Raw genomic sequence first — 11,399 nt, forward strand, 5'->3', positions numbered from 1 at the left:
TATTTTCTAGATAACCAATTTTTTTCATTTCTCGCATGCACCCTCATGGTGATGTTAGTGGTGGGATATCATGGGTATGGTTGATTTCTAGATTCTGGATTGGAAAAAGGAAGCATCCTTGAAAGCCGAAGTATATATATATATATATATATAAATCCCAAGAATTGGAGTAATCATTAAAGTTGTGCTCTAGTTGGAGCCTTTTGGACTTGTGGTAGTGCAAAGAAGAAATGATTGATTTGGTTCAACTAGTTGAGAGGATAATGTCACACTGCAAAAAGTCCACGTTTACTGGTGCGAAAATCGCACCAATAAAGGTTTTTACTGGCGCTGGCGTAACATCAGCAAGTGCTGTGCCGATAGCCTTTACTGGCTCAAACGTTTTTGTGCCTGTAAAGATGATATTTTTTTAATTAAAAATGTGAGAATATCTTTATAAAGACGTGGTTGTTCATCCTGTGAATGATCGGTACCATAGGCCGCTCTGACCGAAGTCGCATCAATGCTTTGGGTATATTTTCAGGGGTTGTGTACTCTAGATGCTTTTTATCCATAGTGTGAACGGTTTTGAAAAAAATTGTGGGATCCATCTAAGATACAAAGAGGCCTCTCAAATAGGGATGGCAGTGGAGCGGGGCGGGGCGGGGAACAAGGTCTCCACCCCCGGTTCAAACGGGGATGAGGCGGGGTGGGGCGGGGATATTGCGGGGAAAAGTGGTCGGGGCGGGGTTGGGGTGGGGATCGTGGCGGGGACGGGGTGGGGCGGGGAAAAGTGCACGTCCATCCCCGCCTCCACCCCCGGACGGGGATGGATTTGAACCTTCGTCCCTGCCTCCATCCCCGTTTCATACCCTTCATCCCCGGTCCAAACGGGGCGAGGCGGGGTGGGGCCCCGCTTTCCCCCGGTCCACTGCCATCCTTACTCTCAAAGTGTTTGGTAGGCCGTTTTGTAGATGAACAGTATTAGAGATAACTCTGACAGATTACTGTTAGAGTTACCTATGACCCGATCCTCTCTTACTGTTAGTGTACCGCACTTAGGGGTGGAGCTAGGAATCTAAACTAGGGTGGGCACAAACACAACGCATAGTAAACAAGAAAAAAATAATTACTAATAAACTATATTAATAATATATTTTTCAAAAAAAAATAGTTATTTTAAAGCTTACCATCATAAAATCAAATGTCTATGATGCAAAAATATTTGGATTGTCAAGCTATCTCCATAAAAGTATAGCCATACAAAAGACTAAAACAAATGGCACAAAACCCCCCTAAAATCCTACTAAAAATCAAGCATAAAATGATGACAATTGTTAATTGAAATATGAATTGAAAAGAAAAAAATAGACAACCGTTAAAACTCTTGTACAACGTAAATCAAAAACCTAAATCCTAGTAAAATTTCTATTGATAAAAAAATTTGCTAATATTCTAACCAAAATCAAGCATTCATTATTCATGGATTCACATTTAATGGTATTTGAAAAAAACATAGAAAAGCTCTAAAATCATAACTAAACATTTATGCCATTTTACAAAAACCAAATCAAAATCACAAATTCTAACAAACATCATTCATCGATATGTTAATAAAAAAAACCTAATAATTTTTAATTAAAATTAAGCATGCATTCGTAAAACCATGTTTAATGTTGATTTAAAACAAAACCTCAAAAATACCTAGAAAGTCTAATTAAATATCCATAGAATTTGAAAAACAAAAATAAAAAACATAAATCCTAATAAAAGTAAAAAAATTAAGGGTTTGATAACCAAAATCAAGCATTCATTAATGAAATCATCCTTAATGATAATTGAAAAGAAAAAGAACAAAAAAACCCTAAAATCCTATTTTTTTTTTGAGCAGATCCATGCTCAGTTTGAGAGGGAGACTGAGTTAAAGGAAAAAAAAAAACAGTCAGCATTAGGGGTGTCTACCGGTCGGGTTTGGTTCGGACCCGGGTAGAACCAGACTTGGACAAGATTTTCGGGTATGGTATCGGGTTCAAACCCAAGTTTAATCGGTTCTACTATAAGGGAAACCATACTCCGACCCAATAAGAACTACATGAATCAGACCCGGACCATACTCGGTAAAATATTATTTTTTTTTTCATTTTTACATTGAAAATTTGTGGGTCTTAATTGGAACTCGGGTCGAGCCCAGATCTGGTATAAAATTTCACAAACTATACCTGGGTCCATGTATTAATCGGACCTTCGGGTCTGAACCTAGGTCTTAATCAGGTCTTATTTGTCACCATACCTGTTTCCTATAGGGTTTGGTATGGACAAACCCGACCCGTTGATACCCCTAATCAGGAAGGACTTCTCAAAAAGTACCAAAGTATGGAAGAGAGAAACACCAAAGTCTACCAAGTGGCTTTTGCAAACTTCTTATGGTCAGGCCCCAAGGGGGGTTGTGATAGTGGGGCGTGCAGTCAAGGTTTGATTTTCATGGGCATAGTCCCTCCGCGTAAGCTAATGCATACCATAGGCCCTGAGAGCAGGGGTCTTAGCCTCAGAGTTTTATGATTCTGGCACAACAACCAAGCTAAGCCAGTGCGACCAAGCCTTCGTGTCGGGTGCGGTTTTTTTCGGGTTATAAATCCAAAAAAACTTTGTATGGCCGGACGTTGGCCGCTCGAGGGCCCGTGTTGGGTGGCTTGGGCCTTGCCGATTCATTAAAAAAAATGGGACAAAAACGTGGTGCAGGACGCACTGTTCCTGCTCCACGCTTCTTGTAAGCGAGAGCGTCTGCGTCCTACTAATCTAACGGCCTTGTGCCTTTCAAAAAAAAAAAAAAAATCTGACGGCCTTGACTCTTGAGACAAGAAAAAAACTACACCAATAACCCAAACCTTTCATTAATAATAATAACGCACATAAATATTAAATACACATCGGAAGGACTCATGGAACTACGTCCGAACCAAATACACAAAATATACACAGACAAATGACTCAAATGCACACACAAAGGACTCGTGGAACTAACTCGGACTCTAACCATCCGCTTTTTTTATACAACACAGAGAGCTATATCACCAAAACAAATATGGTTACAAACACTATTCGAACTTGATTTTTTTTTTTTGGTAAGCAAACTAAGGTTAGAAAGACCTCCTATCGGTATTCTCCAAACACCCAATGCAAAGTATATAATCAAAGAATAGGATGCGCGGTTTATCCTTTCATTGGAACTCCTCACTTTTTTTTTTTATAGCCTGAAGAAACCGCACCAGGCACAAATTAAGTCCTGGTCGTGCTGGCTCAGTCTGTCATAACTACGGTCATCGTGTTGACAGCGTAAAACTCTGAGGATAGGTCTCATGCTCTCAAGGCTAATGCTGGGCGTGGACGCCCATGAGAATCTAACCTTGTCCACCTGTCTAGCGTCCAAGGCCCCAAATCCTCAGTTATCAGGGTCACGTTCACCAGATTACATGTAAATATGATTACAAACTTTGGTATCGGCTGAAATGTACATATTTCAAATTGGGCTGGTAAACAAACTGAAACAAGCTTGGCTCATTCTTGTGGCAAGCCAAGCGGAGTTAGAGCTCATAATGAGTCCGAGTTAAACGAGACAAGTTTGAGTTGGCGTGTTTCTAGAAAAATGCATTGTGGAAAAAATAAGATTAAAAAAAAAATACATGTAAAATATATTCCTTACTACATAATGAGCTTATACGACTCGACTACCCACTGTTGATATTCAACTTGCCTATTTTTACAAGTTTGAACGAGGTCTTTATGAGCGGAGCCGAGCCACGAGCCATGAGCCACGAGCCACGAGCCACTTGACTTGTTTCTCAGTCCTACTTTCAAATATAGGGATGGCAGTTGACAGGGGGAAAGTGGGGCCCCACCCTGTTTGGACCCGAGATGAAGGGTATGAAACAGGGATGGAGGTGGGGACGAAGGTTAAAATCCATCCTTGTTCGAGGATGGACTTACACTTTTCCCCGCCCCGCCCCATCCCCAGTCCTTCTAAAGGATGGCAATAGACTAGGGGGAAACGGGCCCCACCCCGCCTCATCCCCTTTTGAACCGGGGATGGAGGACATGAAACGGGGATGAAGACGGGGGTGGAGGTTAAAATCCATCCCCGTGCGAGGATGGAGGTTCTAATCTTGAGACGGGACGGGGGTGGAGACCCCGTCCACCGCCCCTGCCCGGGTCCATTGCCATCCCTATTCAAATATGTTGAAAACTGTATATACAGCTTCCGGCTACTGGGAGGGCGATCCGTGCCCCCTTCAATCGTTGGTTCAGAATGCGTAACTGATCACGCCTCAAAGATGCGAGGATTCGACACATGATGAATATGTGATTTTAAGAAAGTTAGGACGTGACATGCTTTATTTAAACTATCTTATACAGTACTTTTTTAATAATTTTCATATATAAAATATATATTTGTAGATAAATAAAATAATAAATGATTAGTGTAGTGAAGGGTGTTACATGTCATTAGGGGTGTCATACTGTCGGGTTTACCCAGACCCGACCCGAACCAAACCCTATAGGATCCACGTATGGTGATAAATAATAAGACCCAATTAAGACTTGGGCTCAGACCTGAAGGTCCGATTGATACGTGAAACCAGGTACAGTTTGTGAAACCAGGTATAGTTTGTGAAATTTTATACAAGACCTGGACCTGACCCGAGTTTCAGTTAAGACCCATAATTTTTTAATGTAAAAATAATAAAAAATATGGTTTTACAGGGTATGGTTCATGTAGTTCTTATCAGGTCTGGGTAAGTTTTTCTTATAATGGACCCAATTAGACACAGGTCTGGATCCGATACCATACGCAAAACTGGGTCCATGTCTGGTACCACTTGGGTTCAAACCAAACCCGACCCGTTGACACCCCTACAAGTCATAGCATGTCACTCCACGTGCCAACATTTTCATTTCGTGTCCCCCTAGACAAAGAAACCCGGCTAGCGTGTCTCAGAGAGAGAGAGAGAGAGGGGGGGGGGGGGGGGGGGGGTTGTTTTAATATTGCATTGGCATTTCAATCCTGCAGCAACACAAGCTACCATCAATCTCATGTAATAAAATTGAAACAGAAAATTGTGAAAGGAGATGTTTGGATTAACGGAAAAATAAAAGCAGCATGTTTACATCATTCAGTTGATCGACATGACACATCATAAAGTTCATAAATACACGACCAGATAATGACATTCAGTCAAATACAACACTCATCAGCACTTAAATATGTAGTGCATCAACCAAATGCACAGTTTTGACAAAACACAAAATAACCCTGTTACAAAAGAATGAAAGATAACAGTGACAGAGGCCATATGTTTCAATGACGACCTCAACCACTACTTAATCATAATTGAATCAGATAAAAGAGATGGAAAGAAACCAATCCATTCATTGACAAATCTACTATCTAGTTCTTCACTTTGACATCATCCACATCTCTTGCTTCAGCCATGGCTGTGTGTTTATGAATTGAATTCAGTGCATCTTCTCCGAATTTCTCCTTTCTTCCCTAACTTCACTCCAACAGTGCTCAATTTATCAATGGCTTCGACAAAGGCATCAAAAAATGCAGTTTGGTTTCTCGCAAACAATTCAACGTATGCTCTGGTTGGACGGTCTGCGTAGAAGGCCTGATCAGAAGATAGCAAGCCAAGGCCCTTACGAAGGTTTTGGTAGTACATGTTGTCGAATTTGCCTGGAGTCATGATATCATTAAATGCGGACATTGTAGGGTCCTCGGTGTAATTTGCACAGGCCTTCTGTAAACCTTGCGCGTAAAGCGGGTGCAAGGAAGGATCAACAGATGAGGTCTTGCTAAAGCTGTAGAGCCTATTGGCAAATTCTTTGCAATGAGAGAAACCAATGGTGTGGGCACCAACAAGTGCTACCATTTCTTTGATGGAAAATCCTTTTGATGCAAAGAGAGAGGCTAGCTGTGCCACAGTCATTGTTGGCAGAGGCAGATTGCCGGATACCCGAGAAGCTTGTGAAACAAGGCCATCCCTCCTGCCCAGTCTTACATTGTAGTAAGGCCCCCCAACCTGCCACACGGATGCCAAAACAAAATGCAAAATGTTGGTTCATCACATTCTTTTCAGTAAACAAAGAACTTTGTCAATCTGAAGAACGCAGAGATCAATTGATCTCATTGTGCAAACCTATACCAACAGCAGGGGTGGAGCAACAAATCTAAACTAGGGTGGGCACAAATGCACAGTAAAAAAAACAAATTAAAAAGTTAAACCCTAACATACATTATTCATAGATATGCTAATTGAAAAAAAAAACTAAAATTCTAATCAATATTGATGATGCATTTATGGAATCATGCTTAATGTAGATTAAAACACACACAAAAATACCTAATTAAATATTTATGTCATGCCTAATGCTAAATAAAAAAATACAAAACCCTAAAACCATAACTAAATATTTTATGGCATTAAAAAATAAAAAAGACCCTAAATCATAACAAAATCAAGCATGCTTTCATTGAGTCATGTTTAATGTTGATTGAAAAAAAATGTAGAGAAATTCCCAATTAAATATTCATGCCAGGCCTAATGGTAATTAAAAAAAAAACACAAAAACCCTAAAACATAACTAAATATTTATGCAATTAAAAAAATAAAAAGACCCCAAATCCTAACATCATTCATAGATATGCTAATTGAAAAAAAACCCCTAAAAGTCTAACAAAAATCAAGCATGCATTCATGGAATATGCTTAATGTTGATTGAAAAAAAAACAGTAATTAAATATTCATGTCATGCCTAATGCTAATTTGAGGAAAAATACAAAAAACCCTAAACCCTACTACTAAAAAAAATAAAAAATCTAAACCCTATCAAAGATCATGCAATATGTTAATTGAAAAAAAAACCTAAAATAGAAACCCTATCTCGTGATTCAAGAAATAATTTGAAAACAAAACCTTAAATTCATTGGAGAGAGAAAGCAACTGAGCCAACCTACCAGGGGAAAAAAGCCCTATCTCGTCGATCAAAGATAGCTGGCCTCAAATTGCAATCCAAGAAAAAAAAGAAAAAGAAAAAAACAGAGCTATGTTGGTGATCCTCTGCGGAGACTGCAGGAAATGTAAAGAATAAGGAGAAAGGAGTGATCATGAAGGGGAGATGTACCAGAGAAGCTTCGGGGGCCACTCACAAGGGAAGTTGCTGGGGTAGAAAAGAAGGAGAGGGAACACTTGAAGTTGTACGGCAGGGAGAAGGAGAGAGAGAGAGAGAGAGAGAGAGAGAGAGAGAGAGAGAGAGAGAGAGAGAGAGAGAGAGAGAGAGAGAGAGAGTTGTGGGGGGTGCTGGGGTTGGGTCGGGCACGAGTGGTGCCCATCCTGACCCGAGGCACTGCCCACCTGCAGTCCAGGTCAGGGTGGGCATTGCCCACCTACGTTCCGGGTCAGGGTGCACTACAAGAAAAACATCTTTTACTAGCACATCCCCCCCTCCCCCGGCGTGCCAGTAAAAGAGCATTTTTCATTGGCACTATCTTAGGCAGCGCCAGTGAAAATGTCGGTTATACTGGTGCTAGGGAGATTGCACAAGTATAATAAACTTTTTCTGGTGCTAGGGAGACAGCACCATTACCCGGGGGGGGGGGGGGGGTCTGGGGCAGGTTGGGCAAGTGGCCACCCTATCCACAACGTAGCTCTGCCCAATAGGTTTTTATCTTTTACAATTTGAAAGGTTCAGTTAAAACAGAAAAGCAACGATAGGATGCATCCTATTCTTGTCCATGCAATCCAATGGCATAAATTTTCTAGACGTTGCTGCAAAGTGTGAGCTTACATAAACAAGATTACCATAGTTAGACAGAAATAACAGAGCAAAAGGAGGTTTTCAATATTCTAACCAACAATGATCTCTCTTTGCAATCCAAACGCAAAAACTATTTCACACATATACCAATTTCAATCCCTTACATTCAGGAATTGCAACTCACACCTGAAAGTAATATTTCCTGCCTACATTCTAAAATATCCACATAACAGAATCACAATATGCGACTTCTTCACATAATATATGCCTTTTGGAACGGGAATGTGAAAAAACTAAAGTCTGCCCACGTAAAGTACGAGGGCAACTGTGCAAACTCACAACCAGAAGGAAAAATTTTCATTTTAACGACATGAAAGATTGACAAAACAAAACACAACACCATGTGGGGTCCCTCAGACAATTTGCTTCTTGGAACAGGAATTTTGCAAAAACTGCAGACTGCACATAAACAATGTGAGAACTACCAACATGCAGAATCTAAATCTCCACAAAGTAAAATGCGGGTACTGAAACAAATAAATTCAAATGCATATAGCTCCTACAATCTCTCAATTACCACAAAGTAAAATGCAGGTACCAAACAAAACCATTCAAGTGCATCTAACTTTTAAAAATTCTCCATTTCCACAAACTAACAATGTGCAGGTATTGAAAACATCCATTCAAATGCATGAACTCCTACCAACATGAAGAACCTCCATTTTCCACAAAGGGAAATGTGGGTGCCGAACAAATGAATCAAATGCATCTAGACTCTAATAAATTCTTCATTTCCGCAAAGTAAAATGCTGGTACTAAACGTATCCATCCAAATGCATCTAAATCTTCCAAAAATGGACATGCTAAAATTATAGTTCGAATCATGATCTCATGCTGCTACAGATATGGATTGCATCGGATTACCATGGTGATGAGGTCGCGGGTGGCGATGGTGAGGATATCGGCGCAGGAGACGACGCCGGGGCAGGTGAACTCGAGCTCGGTCTTGGCCCGGACGATGGCGTCGAAGCCATCGCCGGGGATGGAGAGGTTGATGTCGGCATCTCGCTCAGCGGTGTTGAAGGAGGTGGAGGTGATGAGGACGGAGGCATCGCACCCCTCGACGAAGCAATCGTGGAAGAAGAGGCGGAGGATGGCGCCGGCGGTGGTGGGGCTTGTGATCTGCTTCTGCATCATCACGTCCCGGACTATCTCCTCCACCCGAGGGCAGCTCTTCGCGTAGAAGTTGCTATTGAGCTTTCCATTTGCAGAGGGGCAGGAGAAGGAGAGGAGGAGGAGGAGGAGGAGGAGGACAGGGGGGAGGGGCAGAGCCATTGTGTTTCTCTTGCTTCTCTCTCCTTCAGGAGCTTTTCTCTCTCTTCTCTTACTCGGTTGATATATTTTTCTTTTTTTGTTGTGGTGGTATTTTGGTGTTTTTGGGGGTGGTGGAACTGGCCCTGCTTCACTCTCTGGATTGAGAGAGATTGTTGGGGTTAGACAGATAGAAACAGGGCTGTTGCGAGAAGGGTAGAAAGAGAAAGTGATGTCTTGAGACTTGTGAGGTAGAGAGGGATTCTAGACAGAAAAAAAAGTGGAGAAAACTGTTGTTTAGAGAGAGAGAGAGAGAGAGAGAGAGAGAGAGAGAGAGCCATCCCCTTTTGGGGGCATATGGGTGCTCTGCATGCTACAACCACGCTTAGCCTCTCCTTTGTCTCAAACCCTGTAATATACCATTGCTCAATTTGGTTCACTGTTTTTTTTTGCCATTTACAATGCTTAGTTAATTGATTAGCTAAGATGATCAACCGTAATAACGGAAACTGATTGTTGGTTGGCCGGCCCTGGCCCTAGGCCAGCTCCGTTTCATATTAAGACTGCCAAGATTCACGGTTCAATGTCCTTAGGTCCACGATGAGCCCTAGACAAGGTGTAATTCAAGTCCATAACTCATGAACCAGGCTTGTAATAATTTTCATTGGCATATGACTAGCCTCTGCTACTTTCAAGCTTCAGCACATTAGTACATGACCTAAACTCAAGCACCATCATTTAAACATCTACTCGTCTCCTCAAACGCCAAAGATGCATAAACAATCCATAAAATAGTTGTAGTCTGCAGTAGTTTTGTCTTCACGGTCGCTATTCTCTGGTCGATATCTCAGTATCCGTCTATTAAAAATCACCATTTTATATCTTTCTAGAAATTTGACATGGCTCTACCACCGTTCTTTCTAGTGCCAAAGCTGGATCGTTCTCTAAGGATCTCGTTTTGGCACTCAAAGTTCGGATTCTATCCTTGATCTGTTTCAGTGGTTTTTCGACTGTATGACTTTCCATTGTGATATCTAATCACTTGCATCTCCATTCTTCATGATTTAGGTGTTGTTAGAAAGCTATTTGTCTTGTTTATTTTCCATTTTAGATGTTACATGAGATTTTCAGTGCCAAGGCTTTAAAATCCCACTTTTTCTACCAAGGTAGGTACCCAGGTGCCTGCCTAATTGTCTCTGACAATGATTTGGGGCTATATCTCAGCACACGTGTGTCAAATTCCAGCAGTTCTAGTCATGTTAGAAGGTTCGGATCATTTGCTTTTTATGTTATTTTTAGTGATTCCATGATCATTTTCTGCAACAAAAACGTGTGCCAAAGTTCTAGTTCTAATCTTTGAACTGCAGAAATTCGACGAAAACTTATCATTTCCCCGTACTGGATTCGTCCGCTTGCATTACCGGCATCTAGCTAGATATCTTGGGGTCATTGGATTGCTTTTCTTGTTTTCTTTATTTGCCATGTTGATATCTTGTGGTGTTTATTGGTATGTGGCGTGTGGGATCCACTCTGAACTTTGGAACTGATCCCTGGTCTAGGCAAGAACCTCTAAAACGGATCAGTTACCTAAGATCCAATATGGCGCCACAATTCTACCCCTTATTGGGAAGATTGTTTGTTGGAAAACTTTTTGTGTAAAATCTTCCTTTTTTCTTTAAAAGCCTTAGTTAAAACAAAATCATTTTTTAATGCTTTTTTACCTTTCCCTATATAAGATTTTGTGTTTACATGGTAGATTTTCTTAGAAAAATCAAATTTAGTTTAGACACTTGGAGATTTTCATCTCACTTAGAATCCTAGAAAAATTTGGACGGCCAACAAGTTAGAAATTCATTTTGTGTTGGACATTGCTTGGCTCGTGGTTGTTTCTTATTGATTTAATCTCTCTTCTTAAGATTTCTATCAAGGGCCTTCCATTTTTATTGTGTAGTTTTTTTAAAAGCACTCCTAGTCTTATTCATGGATCTTTGGATCCCACATCCATACCAAGAGCCTCAACTTGGGTATATTGGTGGTAGTACCAGGAAGCCATGGTGCTCACTAGTGTGTACCAAGAGCCATAGCTCGGGTATATCTACAATAGCTAGGTTTAGAAGGAAAAGCTCATACCGATTAGAACTCAACAAAGTGGCCTCACATATATCAAGGAAATTTACGAAGCTTAGCTTTTTTTTTTAAAATTAAATATATGTGGAAGGTCGTTGATTGGACTCTTGTTTGCATATAGAACCCAAGCCAATAAGCAAGGATAATAACAAAAAGAATAAAAAATTACC

General features: G+C 40.8%; 1 protein-coding gene across 1 annotated transcript; it reads right to left on the reverse strand.

Annotated features, from left to right (window-relative positions):
• Nucleotides 1–5,120: 5,120 nt before the first annotated feature.
• On the reverse strand, nucleotides 5,121–9,126 carry LOC149837518 (peroxidase 31-like). The gene is made up of 2 exons (XM_090006087.1): nucleotides 8,716–9,126; nucleotides 5,121–6,056 (listed from the first exon to the last, which is right to left on the reverse strand). The coding sequence occupies exons 1-2, from the start codon at nucleotides 9,124–9,126 to the stop codon at nucleotides 5,478–5,480; spliced, it is 990 nt and encodes a 329-aa protein (XP_089862213.1). The 3' UTR covers nucleotides 5,121–5,477.
• Nucleotides 9,127–11,399: the final 2,273 nt, after the last annotated feature.

Source organism: Nuphar pumila, chromosome 5 (genome assembly GCF_984573655.1).
Source record: "Nuphar pumila chromosome 5, dmNupPumi1.hap1.1, whole genome shotgun sequence".
Lineage (NCBI taxonomy): Eukaryota > Viridiplantae > Streptophyta > Magnoliopsida > Nymphaeales > Nymphaeaceae > Nuphar > Nuphar pumila.

Excerpts from the sequence above, each read along its gene's own strand:
- LOC149837518 (XM_090006087.1), bottom strand. The coding sequence starts at position 9,126 with ATGGCTCTGCCCCTCCCCCCTGTCCTCCTCCTCCTCCTCCTCCTCCTC. Across the intron at positions 6,057-8,715 it reads CCCGCGACCTCATCACCATG|GTTGGGGGGCCTTACTACAA; the intron begins GTAATCCGATGC and ends TCCGTGTGGCAG.